Here is an 18,705-nt window from a genome sequence, read left to right as displayed (position 1 = left end):
GTATGATTCCATTTGTATGACTTTCTTGTAAAGGCAAAACTATTGTGTTGAAGAACATATTGGTGGTTTCCAGGGTTGGGAGTAAGGGGAAGAGTTGACTACAAGGGCCAGCACAAGGGAATATTTTGGAGTAGTGAAATTACTATGTATCCTTGTAGTAGTAGTTACATGAATATGTGCATTTTTCAAATTTTATAGAAATGTACACTCCTCCCCCCAAAAAATTTCTGAATTTTATTGTTTGTAGTTTTTGAAAAAATAAAATATATTACAAACCTGAATAGCATTGACCTACAAATTCAAGACAATTCACATCAATATTCCATCTTGCTTTTTTGCAGATATTGACAAACTGATACTAAAATTCATATGGAAATGCAAGGGACCCGTATAGACAAAATTTTTTTGAAAAAAAAAAAAGGACAAAGTTGAAGGAATAGGATGGGCCACAGTGGCTCAGCAAGCAGAGTTTTTGCCTGCCATCCTGGAAACCCGGGTTCAATTCCCAATGCCTGCTCATGCATAAAAAGAAAAAAAAAAGTTTAAGGAATAACAGTTCCCAATTTGAAAACTTACTACAAAGCTACAGTAATCAAGACAGTGTGGAATAGACATATAGACAAATGGAGTAAGCCATAGAGCCTTAGAGGTAGATATATAGTAAATGGAAGAGAATTAAGAGTCTAGAAATATATCTATAAATCTATGGTCAATTCATTTTCGGCAAAGATGCTGTGTTAGTTAGATTCAGTTGTCAACCTGGCCAGGTGAGCATACCTAGTCTTGTTGCTGCGGACATAAGCCAATGGTGCGTGAACCTCATCTGTTGCCAGTTACATCTGCAGTCAGCTAGGAGGCGTGTCTGCTGCAATGAGTGGTGTTTGACTTAATTGGCTGGTGCTTAAATGGGAGATTGCAATGTAGCACTGCTAAGCAGCTCAGCATTCCTCATCTCAGCACTAGCAGCTCAGCCCAGACCTTTGGAGATGCAGAAAGAAGTCACCCCAGGGAAAGTTGTTGGAACCCAGGGGCCTGGAGAGAAGACCAGCAGAGACCATCTTGTGCCTTCCACATAAGAAAGAACCTCAGTGGAAAGTTAGCTGCCTTTTCTCTGAAGAACCAACAAAATAAATCCCCTTTTATTAAAAACCAGTCCGTCTCTGGTGTGTTGCATTCTGGCAGCTAGCAAACTAGAACAGATGCCAAATAATTCAATGGGGAAAGAATAGTCTTTTCAACAGATGTTGCTGTATATCCACATGCAAAAAAATGAAATTGGTTTCTCGCCTTCCATGTAGGTTGAATTCCCCCAGCCATGCACCCCCCAAAAAAAAAAAAAATGATGTTGGGTACCTTCCTTATACCATACACAAAAATTAATTCTAAAAAGATTAAAGACATAAGCACCAAAACAAACAACTGTTAGAAGAAAACATAGGAGTAGATCTTCATGACCTTGGATGGTTTCTTAGATATGACTCCAAAAGCAGAAGCAACAAAAGAAAAAATTAGGTAAACTGAACTACATCCAATTAAAGTCTTTTATGCTACAAATGATACCATCAAAAAAGTGAAATGACAACTCACAGAATGGAAGAAGATATTTGGAAATCATTTCTGATAGGGGACTTTTATACAGATTATATAAAGAGCTCTTACAAGTCCATAATAAAAAGACAACTCAATTTAAAAATGGGCAAAGGATTTCCATAGACATTTCACAGATGATCTTTGAAATTAGATTGAATATGTGAATTTTATGTAATGTATTGCTGTAAAAGTAATATTTACCCACTTGTGCCACATCCCCCATTTCCAGACTCCTGAAAGGAAAGCAGATGTTGGGCAGTAACCAGATTGTTTGCACAGTTTAGGCCCAGTGAGCCACCTTTATCATTTTGCATAAGTTTTATATCAGTGTGCAGAACTGTTTGTTTAGCAGCTGAGCTTCCAGACCCAGCCAAAAGCCAGCCTTGCAAGCAGACCTTTCTAAGTTAGCAGTCTCAAACCTGCCATGTGAAATCTTTTCTGAACACCAGTTGATACTCAAATAGGATGCTAAAATAAGGCAAAAGAAAGGTTTGAATTTGTGTGTATGTCTCATAGCATAGTTTCTTTTTTGTATACATGAATATAGTCACACCTATGCCAAAAATGGACTTTTTCTAAGCCTGAGAGTCTTTGATATTTCAAATGTCAAACTGTATCATTTAAGCTGAGTATAGAGGTTTAAATTCTTCTTTCTTTTATCCATTTATAGATCTTGGAATTTCTGGTACCACCTCAAAAAAGTAAGTGATTTATCTGGTTTCTTTTTAACATTTTATTTGTATTTGTTTGAGATTTAGCAAACATTGTACTCATTGTGGTAATTACTAATAATCATGTTAGGCAATTTCAAAAGTGGTTTTTGTTTTATTTTGGATTTTTTTTATTCTACTGGAATTTCATTTTACAATGAAAAGGAACAATCTATATCAATCTCTAGACTGTCATGTTATATTTAGAAATATTGGGGAATTGTGATTTAAATATTTTAGTAGCTTTAAATCACAACATTCCTAGTTAACATTGATTTAAAGTCTTTCATGGAGTATCAATTTTAAGGAAGGATTGCAATAATAAACAATGTACCCTTTTTTAAAATGCATATTTTAATGTCTCAAACTGGAGTGCATTTTACAAAATATGTGGTCTTACATCACTGTAAGCCAGGTTAGGGTCATGTAGTTGTATGAAAACCTTCTGAGAAACCCTCCAAATTCAGTAAAGCAACATCATTGATGCATCTTAAATTTAACAAAAGATAGGTGTACAGTATTTATGATATATTAACTTGAAACTTTTTATAACCAGTTATAATGCAATCAGTTATTTGAATTTTGTGGCATATTTTTCTATTAGAGATGATAAGGAATTCCTTGAGGCCCAATTTCTGAATTCTTTTATGCTGTGTTAGAATCAGTATGGTAAGGCTCCTCTATAAGTTTTAACCTGTTCTCTTTATTGTCACAGACTCAGGCTCTTTCTGACCCTAAAACAAAAGAATCCAGGGTGTTACATACCATTCTCTATTTTTACTTATTTATTTATTTATTTATTTATTTTTACATGATCAGGCACCAGGAATCGAACCCGGGTCCTCAGGCATGGCAGGCAAGCATCCTTACCTGCTGAGCCACCGTGGCCCGCCCCATTCTCTATTTTTAAATGCAATTTTATTGAGATATATTCACATGCCATACAGTCCCCAAAGTATACAATCAGTGTTCATCACATAGTTGTACATTCATCACGATGATCAATTTTAGAACATTTAATTACTCCAGAAAAAGAAATAAAAATTAAAAAGAAAACCCAAAACATCCCATACCCCTGATGCCCCACTATTGTTAACCCTTAGCATTGGTGAGGTACATTTATTACTATTGATCAAAGAATATTAAGATATTACTGTTGTCTGTGCTCTATAGTTTGCAACAGGTACAGTTTTTTATTCATTTTTAAATTTTTTTGCATATTTCATTTTAGGGGAGATCTTCATTGGAATGCTGGAGAGAAAAAGTTGACTGGTGGAGCCAACTGGCAGCCCAAAGTAGCTCCTGCAACATGGTCAACAGGTGTTCCAGCAAGTGCTCCATTGGTATGTAGTCCCGGAGGCCAGTGCAGTGCAGGCCGGTTGCTAATTTCTAAGTATATAGAGCAAGATGTTTTTGCTTAACTTTGTTATTGCCATTGTCCCTCTTTTTCATCCACTGAAAAATATAAGCAAGTTGTAAAGTTTACCAAAATCTAAATTCCATTGACTTTATACTTAATAAAGATTATAAACTATTTTTAATTTTAATATTTTGAAGCACTAGTATGCATCTTCACATGTTCTATGTACGTACATTTATTGGAGTGACTTTTCAAAAGCATTTAATATCTTTGAGTATTAACTATATTTTATATGTTTCTGGTCCACATTTCCTGGTTGTCTTAATAGTAACAGTAACTTTTTTCTTATCAGAAAGATTGGACAATTTTCTATTGTGTAAGTGAACTTTCCTTTTAAAAGCCTATTGATGCTGCTTACCATTTTTTTTTGTTGAACCACTAACACCGTCTTTTCTATAAGGCTTAATAAGTTTCATTAATATATTAATGTTACCATTTGCTCTGTGAAAATGAATATCACTGGAAATAAAGACTAATTATTGTTGTGTGAAATTTGCTAACACTAAAAGAATATGTTTCTAAGTTAACAAAATTCACTGTCTCCTTATATATGCCCCATGTTTTAACAAAACTGGGCTGATTGCTTTCCCTAACTCACCCACTGTTTTTACTTTTGGTCACTACCTCCACCTATCTATGCAACACCCATCCCTAAGGCCCTCTCAGTGCATCCTTAATGCAGCCTGAATTAATCCCTAACCACCCACCACCCCAGCCAAACATACATGCATGATAGGGATTAATGTAAATCAGAATACAGATATTTTAGAAAGACTCCATTTAAAATATATTATATTCTGGAGAATTAACTTAAATAGCCAAGTTTTGAAATTTAGAACACATTTTCTTTCAAACAAGTTTATAAATAATATACTCAAAACAGTTTTGAAAAAGTCCTTTTGAATCCAGAATTTACCACAAAACCATATTAATAATATTAGTTAAATTATAATTTAGGGTGCATGAATGGTTCAGTGGGTGCATGGGTGGTTCAGTGGTAGAATGCCCGCCTTCCATGCAGGAGAGCCAGATTCAATTCCCAGACCATACACCCCCCCCCACAAAAAAAAAATTATGATTTATACCATACTTTCTAAAGGGAAACACATTCTGTACTCCAGCTTGGTTCCCAATACCCATTTCCTTTGGCCCCTACTGAAGATATGGGGCCCCATCCCATGACATTAGTAGGATAGCAGGAAATCCAAGCCCCAATACTCTGTATTTGGTGAGTTCAGAGTCTGATGAAAGAGCTTAGTTTTAAGAGGCAATTTAAAACAGGTAAAAATGAGAAAATGACCTATTATCTAGGTATTTTTCTTTTCAAGTCTTTATCATTATATAAAAACAATGTTCAAGTAGACAGTTTTGTATTTAGCTATAAAGAGTTCTGTTTTAATTTTTACAAGGATACTTCATAGAAACCACAAATCTTTTAAAACTGATCTATGCCTATTGATCATAGGATTTATTATCCAAACCAGGACACATTTAAGTGTGAAAGGGAGCATTTAGGACCCCAAAATAGAGTTTGGTGTACCCCAAGCATTTCCTTAAGACCTGAGACCATACACAGGCAGCACTCCCCAGCTGGGGACTCTACTCCATTCTTAGAAACAATTGTTTGAGAACCAATGCCTTATTGGAGAAAGGGAACAAGAGCAATAAACATATAAAGAGTATTAAAGAAAGAAAAGCTTCTGTAGAACTGAATTTATAAATCTTTTTAATACTGTATATTGACATTAAATCTCACAATGTATATTATCATTACCAATTAAAAAAATTAATTTTCCTATTCTCTTCCATGCAAAATGAGAGAGGCCTAATGTGCTGTTCTAAGGAGTTTATGCTTTAATAGTATTGCCCTTATCAGAAGAATAAAGCTTTTATTAATTTTGAAAGGTTAGTTTAGGAACAATCACTTTAATAGCAGAGTCTAAGGTTTTGGAGTGGAGGGAAGTAAAGGAGGGAATAGACCAAATACATGGTATGTAGCATATTAGCTATAGGTTAAAATAAATAAAAGGAGGGAGAGAAGGAGGGCAGTAGGTTGGTTGATTGGTTGATTGGTTGATAGCCTGAGATGAGGGCGGAAGGGAAGAGAAGAAAGCAAATTCTCCAGTAGAATCCACACTACTTGGGAACAGACTTCAGTGAATGAGGCCCCCAAAGGAGTGGTTTTGCCCAGGTTTCTGTGTGGGGCAATTTGCTAAATAATGAATAAAATTGGAAATAATTAATTAATTAATTAATTAAAATTGGAAACCAAGCATTTAAAAAATAAATGAAAGCACCTGCCTTAGATATCTAACCCAATACCTGTCAGAATATTTGATGATAGGAAAAGATGAGCCTAGGTAAGTTTGACTCTTTTACGGTGGGGGTGGGTATAAGGAGAGAGAGGAAGCCTGGTGCTGTGAGCAAGCTTTAAGCTCATGAGCCCAGCTAGCACAGCGACTGTAAACATCAAGTCAGCAACCTTGCTTATCCCACTGGCATGGTGCTAGAGCCAGATTTTAAAATTTAGAACTGAATTTGAGGTTTCATTATATCTTCACATAGTTGAAGTGGGTGCATTTTAAAACTGTCGTTTTAAAACCAAATTATGTTGGTTATTTGTATTTGTTTGTTGTTGTATGTGTGTGTTGTGTGTGTATTTTTGGTAGCAGGGAACTGTACCTCCAACCAGTTCTGTTCCTCCTGTTGCCGGAGCACCATCTGTTGGACAACCTGGTGCAGGATTTGGAATGGTGAGTGGTAACCTGTGCTAAAAATTATAATGTTCTGAAATATCAGTGACATTCTAAAGCCTTTGCCAAATTCCAAACTAACAGTACTGCTATAGCATACGATCACCTCAAAATGCATAAAGTAAAATTTTAAAGTTAAAGGATTTGCTTTAGATGGTAAGAAATCTCAATACATGAAATAATTTATAGAGTACCTGAACTTTTGTCATTATTGGAATAAGATTCTCCAGCCATAATCTTACCTGAATCAAAATCAGCCCTTCATCACTATAGTAGGGCTTTCTACTTATCACTTCTGTCACCAGCAAATGTTAGGGACATTTTCCATAAAGAAACACATTTTTAAATCTCTTTAAAAGCCAATGCTCTTGCTCAAATGTGGCCTCGCTCTCTCTAAGCCCAACTCTACAAGTGAAATCGTTGTCTTCCCCCTATGTGGGACATAACATCCAGGGGTGGAAGTCTCCCTGGCGGCATGGGAGAGGACTCCCAGGGATGAGTCTGGCCCTGTCACCAGGGGATCCATCCTGATAAAAAGCAGGAAAAGAAGGGTAACATATAATGTATCAGTGACTGAGAGAGTTCAAATAGAGCCAAGAGGCTACTCTGAAGGCTGCTGTTGCACAAGCTTTAGTGAGACATTGCCACCTATCATAACTTGCCAAACCATAACCGAAACCATTCCAGCTAATCCTAAAGAACACCTAAGCAATATATAAGATTCTACAAAGGTTCCATGTACTAGGGTAACTTTCTAGAAACATACAACCTCCAGATGGGTCCCTGGGCCAGATAAGTCCTGAAATGCAGAGGGGCAAACCTCTCCAGAATATCAGCTCATTCCATTCCCCCATCCCATATACTCAACAGCCCCTTCCAATATGAAAAGGTTAGAATGGCCATAGGCCAAATACCCCTAAAGAGACGAAAGGTGATGGTGGAGTTATACAGAGAAGGTAGAGTTTAACAAACAAGTATGATTGCTGAATCATTATATTGATTATTTCTTTTAGTCTCCAGCATCTTAGAGCAGCTAGAGGTGAAAACCTAAAATTGTGGAATTGTAACCCATTCCAAATCTGAAATCTTTTCTACAACTAATTGTTATGATGTGCCTTGAAATTTATTGCTTTTTTGAATATATGTTATTTTTCACAAAAAAGAAAAAAATTGATTGTCATGATAAAAAAAATATTTATTCCTTCTTGCTTCCAATGTTCTAGAGCAGCTAGAAGGAAAATCTGAGATGTTAGTGTGGTAGCCCATGACAAACTCTGGGATCTGTCCTGTAACTAGTTGTTGAAGAGTGCTTTGAAAACTATTGCTATTTTTTTCTTTTGCTTTGTATATGTATTATACAATTTTAAAAAGTTAAAAAAAAAAAAAAAAGGAAATACTCTTGACAAATAAACAATAGCAAAACCTGGTTGGGACGAGGATGCTGTGTGGCCAATCAGGCTTAAACCCTCTGCCAGCGACCTTCTCCCATCTTCCAGCCTCGCAGCACCCACAGTTGAAAATTACAAAGCATACTGTCTCACAGACCTGGATTCCTCAGAAACTGTCAGAAGAATATTAACAGCGTCAATGTGAAGGCATTGCCTAGTGGAACACTCTTCCTTTTCAGCCTCCTGCTGGGACAGGGCTGCCCATGATGCCTCAGCAGCCGGTCATGTTTGCACAGCCCATGATGAGGCCACCCTTTGGAGCTACAGCTGGACCTGGTACACAGGTCAGTTTTTTTAAATGTTGTCTGCAAATGGCTGCGTTAATTTATAAAAGCATAACTGTCATGTGGCGGACACTTAAAATGTGTTTTTATCTAATACAGTCCTCATTTCTGTTGCTTCAGATGTAAAGGGAACATGGAAGATGGATTAGCAATAGTGGGAGGTTTGGAGACAAATGATAGAAATAACTAATTATCCTGTGATCCCTCCATTCTTCTCCTACTTACTCAGAGTGGTACCTATGTAAAACTGGACACTTAATGCATTTAGGGCATTTGTCCCAGAGAAATGAATACTTTTGATCTTTGATTTGTTATATACTCCCTTCATTTTAAAAGATGCAATAATAGAGGCACTTTGTCGAACTGTTTTGCTTCTAATTTTGCTAGTCATCCTGACCAATCACCCTTTCTAGATTCCTCTCATAAATTGCCAGGACAAGGTGGAAGTATAAGTGGAACCCGAGTGTTTTTCACCATGAGATATTGGCTTGGATGGAGTCAGAACGCTGAGTTATAACTTTACTAACACCATGCTTAGCAAACCAAATGAAATAGCCCAAATATATTTTTAATAGTATCACTAAGTGTAAATTTATTTTAATAGTATCAGTAAAACCTCCTATAATATTTTTAACTTACCACATATATACTTATATGACCATATCCCCAGAATATCTACTGTGAATTTGAGCGTACTTTAACCCCTTGCTTTAGGAAGCTTTAATCCCAGCTTCCTTGGTCCAACTCTAAATTCATCCTTTACCCATCCCCCCAAATTTGCTTTCAGCTTCTTTACTTTAACCCCTCAAAACCAAGCTGACCAGGAAAGAAGATGGTTCGCATTGAAACATGGATTTCAAATGCGAGAATACCTAACCTTTAAGGCCATAACCACAGCACTGGCTTCATGAGAATTCTTCTGGTCTTCTCTAAGACAAATGAAGGCTACCCACATTTGGGGGATTGAGGAATGAGAAAAGCTTTGTGGGGGACTGTTGGGATTAAGTTTAACCTGGCTATATTTATATTCTAATAGGGATATCATTTTTCATAAATGTTTTCTCAACAGTTGAATATATACGTGAATATATACCACCTTTTTGGGGGGAAAAATGTGTTTCTATTTTATGAACTTGAAAGAATGTTGAGATTTTTTTTAACCTTATTGTCTTTGGTATACTGAAAGCTTTAGAAATAAACTGATTTTATCACTTAATGCCATTGTCTTTCTTGTGCAATACCAGTGTTAGAGAACATCAATTAATTTACTTAATTTGAAGAATGAGATTGAAAAATAGATGATATGAAGAAAAAGCATTGTTTTAACTAGTAAGTCAGGGAATGATATGCCTTACACAGATTTTTAGTTCGTGCTTCCTATTTCAGAGAAGTATAAATAATTATATTAGAGAATAAAATAAAGATGAGTTTATGGCTTCAAGTTACTAATGCCTGAGCTATTCCATTATTCTTTGATTGGTATCATGATATTGTCATCTCACTTAATTATTAATTATGGGGTCAACTCCTTGAGTTTCTTATCTTCCACACAACTTCAAGCCATACATTTAATTTTGGGGAGATTTCTTTGAAATAGTATCCCAATTTTAAAAATGGAAATCTGACTGGTAGATAATGGCTTATCTATCATTTAGCGGTTTCTAGGCACAGGAACAAATGTAAGAATTCTCACTTATAGAGCTCTGTTCACAAACCAATAACAATATACATTTCTGCCCCACATACTCACATTCCTTAGATTTTTTATCATGCTCCAAGCATAAGAGATTATTAGACTCACTAAATAGATGTCAACTGTTAAATCTATACAGATTCAAGGCCTCATGCCCTAAAATTCCTGCAAGAGCTTGCTCCCAGAAGTTGTTTCTGTCACATAGTGAGATAATATAGGTATTGGTTAAACAGTAACAAAGTAAATTAATTCTTTGTTACTTTTGCAGCATGTTCAGCATGATTCTTTCCTTAGTAATCAGTCTTAGCCTTTTCTGTGAACTGAACAAAGAGATTGGAATTTGATGACATTTGTGACTAGGAAACTGTTTGTTCAACTGAAACAAACATTTCTCCAAAACCTGACTGGTTTTCACTTAAAATAATTTGTATGAAATCCCACTATACTTAATCATTTTAAGTAATTTCTTTAGTGGCTTTCTGCAAACTGTTTCTTTTCCATTTTTCCTTCAAAACTCACTCTAAGAAAGGCCGTTTAAATTCTTTGACTAGTTTAGTAATGCTAATAACTCAAAGTAAGAATGCTTTTGCATAGAGAAATTGGTTGTATTTTTCTATATATTTATAATGTCTTTATGTAACTAGTTTTCCATGTCTTCACTAACTGACATCCATATTGTTCTACCAGAGTCCCCAAATTTTGCTTTGGCTAAATTTGATATAAAATAATTTCAAGTAAGCCAAATGTCATTTAAGATTATTTGGGGGTTTGGTTTTAGTTTTGGTTTACCAACCCAAACTTTTAAACACAACACTGTAAGTAGAACAAAATAGATTTTTTAAACCTTTAGCCATCTAATCTTCTGCATGTTTGTTTTCTGTGGTATGTGTTCTGCCTAATGCTTGTATATCTCTCTGTTTGCTTTCTATTTCTGCTATCTTGGGCTGGCTTATCCCCAATTAGCTTTCTCCAAGCCCTACTCCTGCCACTCAGAGTCCCAAGAAACCTCCAGCAAAGGACCCATTAGCGGACCTTAACATCAAGGATTTCTTGTAAACAATTTAAGGTATCTAATATTGAGCTTTTCCTGTGGGCTTGTAATAATCAGCTATGCAATGCTTAGCTAGTTCAGTATGATATTTATTTCTGTATTTTGAATAGATGCCTATATTAATAAGTTGAATATTTATACATTTGAAATCAATATTAAGAGCTATCCTTATCAATAAATTTTAAATCTTATTTATAAAACTAGGGAGGGAGAGGAAACCTCCAAATTGTTGTTATACTGATAATCCACAATATTATGGTGGTAAAGCTAAAAGCTGTCCAAGTTGCTTTGTAAATTAGATAATAACCACTTATTACATGACAACTGGAATTTATAGAAAGTTAGCAGTTACAGTATTACACTTAGAAATTTTCAAGAATGTATTTGACTAATAAGTGCATTTTTTGTTTTGTTAATCCTTATTGTGCTTCATAAAGTAAAGTTTAGATTATTACCCTTGGCATTTCTGCATTCAAGCAGAATTTTAAATTTCTAATATTCTGGTTTTAAATTTCTAATGTAATTTATGAAATGATTAATGATGAACTTATGGACGGAAACCAATGAAGGAAAAATATTTCCTATTATCCTCAGCACCTAACATGGTAAGTAAATGCTCAACAAATATTTGCTGAATGTAGATGAACACTAATAAAAGTACCTTTTGTTTACATGGTATTTTTCCGTCTTCTTCTCAGTCCTTAACTCATTTGGCGTCTCAGTAGATCAAACCCTGTAAGATACACTGTTCAGATACTTTTTGTCTCAATTTCACAGATAAAGGAATTGATCCTTGGGCATTGAATGGCTTGCCCAAGGCCATAGACAGTAAGTGGGAGAGCAGGAAATGTATTACAATTTTCTGACCACCTTCTAGTGATGTTTTATTATCCATCTACTGCCTGTCTTTACAAAGAACTCTCCTTTATGCCTACTAAATTTTTCATGGATTCCTGTTTCATGATTTCTTCTTAATAATGTGTCTTTTTTTTTTTTCAATAATGTGTCATTCTTAAGCCTTGTCTTATCAACCAAGTAATTTCTCCCTGTGCCCAAAATTTGCATTCCACTTTGGGTTAGTCTGGTCTGATAAAGGCATAAATAAGACAGTGTACCTTTATTTTGTAGCAACTAAAGCTTCAGGGGTGACCAAGGAAGTTGCATAAAACAGCCTTTTACATACCTCTTATTCATTAAATATCATCCTCACCATAAGCAGGAAATTTAAAAAGTGCTGGAAACAGAGATGCTCGAAACCGTCCCTGTTCTCAGGGATTCACAGTCAAGAGGGAATAGACATGGACTATTCTCAAAGAAAGGGTGAGCTACCTAGTTCAGCCATAAGACCCCAGGGAAGGGACCCTCACAGAGATGATTAATGAGGGATGAACTAGCCAGGGCATACAAGCAGGGAGTGTCATAAGTGAAGGTGATACCAAGAATATCTCCCTTCCTTTAAATTCTGCCATGTGTTCACCTGTTTAGTAAGTGGCTTATTGAATAACATCTGAATAAAAGCAAAAATAATAGCCACTGTCCTTCCCTTTAAAAAAAAAGTTGGATGTTTTTAATTACCACTAATATCTTACTACTAAGATTTCAAATAATTATGCAAATTTCAAAATTTCACTTAATATTTATCTAAAGTGAAACTATATATTGAAAATTTTTTTAAAAAAATTCTTGGCTGAAATTTTGAACTTGTTTTAAAGAGTTGTGAAAAATAAATAAACATGAGTTTATTAATACAGAACAAACCTTTTGTGTAAAACAATGCCTTTGTGGAAAAGATTTTTGTAATAATTGTGAGGTAAAATCGCAAGGAAGGTAATATGTTTGAGGAGTATGTAATATTCTGTTTTCTAATGCAAGTGCTTTTGTTTTTATCTTTACAGCTGCAATTTTTATGACTGAATAGGAAAAAAAAATGTTTGGAGATTTCAAATATGATCGATGCTCAGAGTTTCAAAGTGAGCCACCAGTACCAAACCCGATGCTTACTCATAACTTCTCTTCCAAAATGTGTAGCACAGCTGTGAAAGTGAATATTAGGAATGTGTACTACCTTAGCTGTTATCCCTACTCTCACAATTGTAATGTATTTGGGTCATTTGTGTGTTGTACGATGTAAACAATGAATGAATGTTTCTGATACCTTTAGTGCTCTTTGGACCTCGCCCATGAACGGATGATGCAGCTGTTGTGTGGTGAGCCATTTGGAAAGATGTCTGTGTTTTTGAAGGTTTCAATGTATATATAACTTTTGGACATACCCTAAACTCTCCCCTTACATTCTCTTTTCTTCTGTATCTCTGTTACAAGCATAGTGCGATATTGTCAGATAGTAAAGGCAACGCTCTTAACTACACAAAAAATTTTTTCAGTGTGGAGTACATTTTTCCTATCACAGGAACTTCAACTGTTGTGAGAAATGTTTATTTTTGTGGCACTGAATATGTTAAGAAATTTTATTTTAAAAAATATAAAGGTCAATGTCCATAATAAATACTTCTCCTTGAAGCTACCTTATCAAGAATGAAAAATCACATGGGAAGAATTCCATATTTATCACTGCTATATGAAATATATATTTTAATTATATTTGACAGGTTTTATGTCTAAGTTGACCTATTTATTCATTCTTGATTAAGTGCACTGAAAAGTAAAGGGTCCGTTTCTGTTATGTCAGTGAAAAAGCAGTTTAGAAATGTGCTACTTCAAGTGATTATGAAGGCACTCCAAGGTATATGTGTAATTTAAAGATTACTGCAAGCATTTTAATTTTATTGTGGGTTTTATGTACATCTGTTAATTTGGTATTTCTTTGTGTGTTCTGTAGACTAGTGTTCTTCCATTCCTCAGTTGAGCTCAAAGTGGGTTTTTTTGTACCATTGTGATTAGGATTTAAACTAATTCAGAGAACTGTATCCTTTACTGTACATACTGTATTCTTTAATTTTCAATTTGTTGTCATACTGTCTGTGCTGATGGCTTGGCTTAAGATTTTGATGCATAAATGATTTCACTGTTGATCAGTGTTGCTAGTGGCTCAGCAGCTCTTTATAAAAGCATATTGGGTTGGAAAGGTGTTTGCCTATTTTTCAAATTATTTAATAGATGTATGGTACCATTAAAAGTGGTTGTATCTGAATTTACTGTGGGGATAACATACACTGTAATGGGGGAAAATTACCTGAAACCAATTTCAAAATGGCTTTTCTTTGTAATTCGGTTTAAAAACCCAGTGCATGTAAGCCCTCTGAGATGCAATAAACACCTTGAACAAAGAAAATGCAAACGTAATCTTTCTCTCTGATTATTTGTGAGGAGAAAAGTCTGTTTCAAATGATACACATAACACACGCAAAATATTGAAAATTTAAAATACGTGAGGTGGACCTTCTTTTAAAATGTGCAATAAAATCCTTATAATGGTTTTGTGAGAATTCTCCATGGAAATTGAAGAATAATATGGCTTTAGGGGTTACAATTTACACATATATTTGCACACACAAGCAAAACTTAGATTAGCCCACTTAAATAAAACTGGGTGACTTTATGAACACAACTAGATTGTTACAATGATAGTAGCACCTCAAAAAAGGAGTCCAATTTCCAATAGAATATTTGTTAAATTTCTACTTTAAAACTGTCTTCCCCTTATTTTCTAGGTCTTGTATCTTGAGAAATAACTTTCAGAAGCTAGTATCTGATTATCTAAAATGATGTTTATAGATCGCATTTTGAACATATAGTACCTTGTGGGTATATGGCAATAAAAATGTGTTTTAAATGATAAATAATTGTAAATTTAATATTGCATTTTTACTAAGCTATTTTCTCTTCATTAAATAGCCCATGTCATATAAATTCTTAACAAGAGAAGGTTTTAAGAACTTTATTTTTAAGTCTAACACTGGAGCCTTGTGTGGTGAGATTCGTGGCGTCCCTGTAATCAAATTGTTATATAGATGAAATGCTGGATGAGGTCTTCTGGGTACTTAAAAAACTAACCACCCTGGATAATTTTCAAGACAGGTCCAACTTATCATGGAGTTCTTGCACATGGTGAGCATTTCTACCATGGTTTTACCCTGCCTTTCTAGCCTCATCAGTGCCCTCACCTCTGCTCTCTCCTGCACACATACCACTCTGTAAGTAAACACACTAACAACTCACTGCAGGGGATACCAAGCTCTTTGCTGGCTCCAACAAGACCTTCTGCCTGAAATTACCCCCAAGCCCTACCAGCGTGGCAAAATTCCAATTGTTCGTCATGGCCTGTTCCTGCTCCTATCCTTCTCTTCTCAGGACACAACCTTCCTGATCCTTTATGGCACTACCCACACGGAATTGTAATCCACTGTGAAGGTGTCCTCTGCTCCGGCTTGTGAACATGCACCATCTCCTGTTTGTACTCTCAGCATCAGGCACCTCAGTGGGTACCAGGTAAGTGTCTGAGGGATGAACTCAAGTACATTGGGTCTTAGGGGTCTTTTCACTTACCTGGATAGTGCAGGGCTATTACCTTGTTTCTGAACAGCATTTTTCTTGTGGTGCAAGTATTTTCAAATGTTATTAGAGTTTTAGTAGCTCTTTGTCAATCATTAGAATAGAAGAACCAATACCAATTAAAAACTCAGCTTGAGTTGAAGATTTGAATCACTTTATATGTGATATAATGACTGCAAGGCCTGGTTCTTTCAGTTTAGTTTTCTTGGTTCCCTGTCTTTTCATCTTTATCTAATTAAAAAAAATAAAAACCCGAAGAGGTTTTAGGAGGAGTTGTGAGGTTCTGAAGAGGATGAAAGGAGCAGATACGAAATGAGAAATTGATTCACAAAAAGGTATATTGTGACAAGGCCTCTTTCTGCCTTTAATTTAAATTGACATTAACAAAATATCCCCAGATTTTATTGGAGAAAGGGCAAAGTCTTGCCACAGTGGGTATGGTGTTTCTTATATGGAAGCACTCCTTGAAAATCAAAATGAGTTTCTATCTTAGTTGAAAAGTCACAGTGGTCTATATTTTTGAAGCATCATATTTTGTGGTAGTTTGCTAGTACTCTAGGACTTTAAAAATATTTCTGATTCTCACAGCATTGAGGACAGATTTCATTTCTGGATCCATTACTCAGATCTCCTCTGTAAGTGGAAACATAGGCAGGAGTGATGTGATTCAGTGACATAGTAATTAACCTTAGCTAAACTCAGATCCTGAGTTAATTTTCACTTTATTACATACTTGCCATGTATGTAAGTATGCAAAAAAACCATTTTGCAACAAATGTAGTAAATATTCTATATTCAATATACAGAGTAACAATTTTCAAACTCTGGTCTCACGACTCTCTTGCATTCTTTAAAAATTATTGAGGACTCTTAAAAGATTTTGTTTATGTGGGCTATGTCTATCAATATTTGCTATATTAGAAACTAAAGCTGAAAAATACTTTAAATAGTTGTCTCAATTGATTTAAAAATAACAATACTGAAACCATTACATATTAATAAATATTTTTATGAGAAATCAATTTCAAAAAAATGGTTTAGAAGAGTGGCATTGTTTTACCATTTTTGTAAATCTCTTCAGTATTAAATTTAATAAAACAGAGCTGCATTCTCATATTGCTTTAATCTATTGCAATAACCAATGTCATGTAGTCGCTGGAAAGCTTCACAGTGGGTACATTTGTGAAAAATATCTTTAGGGTAAGTCAACTTATTTTATAATCTGTAATTCTGTTTGTAAAACCAGAGCTGGGGAAGTTGAAGGGTAGTTCAGTGGTAGAATTCTTGCCTGCTATGCATGAGACCCGGGTTTGATTCCCAGACCATGCATTTACCAAAAAACAAAGAATCAAGCAAAAACAAACAAAGCAGAAATTCAACAGATGGTACTGCAATAACAGGATACTCACATGGAAAAATAATGAAATGTGGCCCTGCCATACAGCATACCAAAAAAAAAGAGTTGGAAGGTAAACCTTACAGTCTGAAAAAGTCTTATAAATATGTCCCAAGGAAAGTTGGACCTATATTTTAAGTCATCTGTTATTTTGGATCACCTGGATGCTGGTACTCTATGGAAAAACAGGAGATCAAGTTATGACCATATATATAATATTTCAGATGTAAATTTAGGACTAGATTTTCAGAAAACCTCATCCTCATGGAAAAAAATTTTAAGGAGCATTTAATTTAGAGCAGAAAAAAAAGGTTTGATGGCTATTTTACTGGGTTTCAGAACTAAATATGTTATATAACTTACTGATTACATATTAACTAATGAGCTAACTAACTATAGAACCACATTTTTTTTTAACCTTATCATTGCTTTCTTTATATCTGGGTATCAACCTTATTAAGAAATGTTCTACAAAAATGATATGTCTAAGAGTGGACGCGTCTTTTTCTCAAGCCTGGTGGTTTTTCTGTCTTAGTTGATCGTTCACCATCGACTCAATCTCCCAAGCCAGAGACAGTGACATGTCACCCTCAACATACAGTGAGCCACTAAGTGTACTGAATATTCTGCTCCTTCAGTGTCCCACAAGTTGCTCCTCTCTTACCATTCCCACTGCCAGTTCCTTAGAGCAGGTCCTCAGGACCCCTCAAATGCACTCCAGGAGCCTCTTTGTTGGACTTTTTATTGGGCTTTAATCCTGACAATATGCTACTACAATCCAGCCTACATATTGCTGTCAGAAGGGTTCTTTCTCAAAATTCCCATCCACTCATGTCTTGCTTCAAAGTGTGCATCAGTTTCTGATCATGTAAAGGTTAAAGTCCGAGCTCTCTAGCATGACATTCAAGGCCTTCTGTGATCTGGAATAAGCCTAGCCTGCAAGCTGCACTCCTCATCTAGTACTGCCTACAACAGCAACCCTAAAATACTATATCCTCACACAAATGTGCAGTGTCACATTTCCATGTCTTCACGTAGACTGCTTCTTCTCTCATGGATTACCTTAGATACCTGAGGATCTTCTAGGACACTTTTCTTTTCATTATAGTCTCCCACTCTGATAGAGCTGATTCTTCTCAGATAGATTCCTCCAGCATCTATACTTCACCTTTTCCACACTATTATTTGTTTTATATATCTGATTTCCTTACTAGATTTCTCTGAAGAAGGGTAGAATCTAACACTTAAGTGACTCTCTATCTTGAGCTCCTAAGATAGGACTCAATAAAAGTTTGTTGAACTATGTTGAATTGATCTCACTTATATTGTAAGGTTTATATTGTATAAATGAAAACAAACACAGATATCTAATTTCCAGGAAATAAATACAATTAGATTTTGTCATTGATTATAAAATCATCACATATGTTCAGGAATTTTGTACAATTGAATAATTTCTTGCCATAGTAAGACAGTATTATGGCAATGCTACTGTGAAAATGTTTATTTCCATTTTATAAAAAGACTGAAAAGAATACTATCTATGTATTCAATAATTTATATCACCACTTTCCTCACCAAAGTATTTGAGGTAGCCTGTGATAAAAAACGTAAAAGCAAATAAAACTGAGAAAACACTTAACCTAGATGAAAAAGACAAACATCATGGCATAAAGAAGGAGATTCTGGGGGGAATGGGAGAATTATTTTAGGGAAGATAGGCTAAGACTGTTCTACAATCTTATGGTAGGACATAAGATGTCATATGGTAGGACATCTTATTTTATGTCCTACCATATGATCATCACTATTACCTAGAGATATTTATCAAATACAGATTTCTGGCCT

General features: G+C 35.2%; 1 protein-coding gene across 1 annotated transcript in view; it reads left to right on the top strand.

Annotated features, from left to right (window-relative positions):
• The window catches only part of SNAP91 (synaptosome associated protein 91), a 158,011-nt gene extending 143,545 nt beyond the window's left edge, over positions 1-14,466 (top strand). The window contains exons 25-30 of the mRNA XM_077162350.1: positions 2,261-2,291; positions 3,532-3,643; positions 6,390-6,473; positions 8,101-8,205; positions 10,862-10,964; positions 12,845-14,466. Of these exons, the coding sequence (XP_077018465.1) occupies positions 2,261-2,291; positions 3,532-3,643; positions 6,390-6,473; positions 8,101-8,205; positions 10,862-10,954 (425 nt within the window). The 3' untranslated portion in view covers positions 10,955-10,964; positions 12,845-14,466. The remainder of the gene's footprint in view (positions 1-2,260; positions 2,292-3,531; positions 3,644-6,389; positions 6,474-8,100; positions 8,206-10,861; positions 10,965-12,844) is intronic.
• Positions 14,467-18,705: the final 4,239 nt, after the last annotated feature.

This window comes from Tamandua tetradactyla, chromosome 5 (genome assembly GCF_023851605.1).
Source record: "Tamandua tetradactyla isolate mTamTet1 chromosome 5, mTamTet1.pri, whole genome shotgun sequence".
In the NCBI taxonomy this organism is placed as follows: Eukaryota; Metazoa; Chordata; class Mammalia; order Pilosa; family Myrmecophagidae; genus Tamandua; species Tamandua tetradactyla.
Note: the sequence above shows the minus strand (reverse complement) of the source record. Positions and strands in the feature narration are given on the sequence as shown.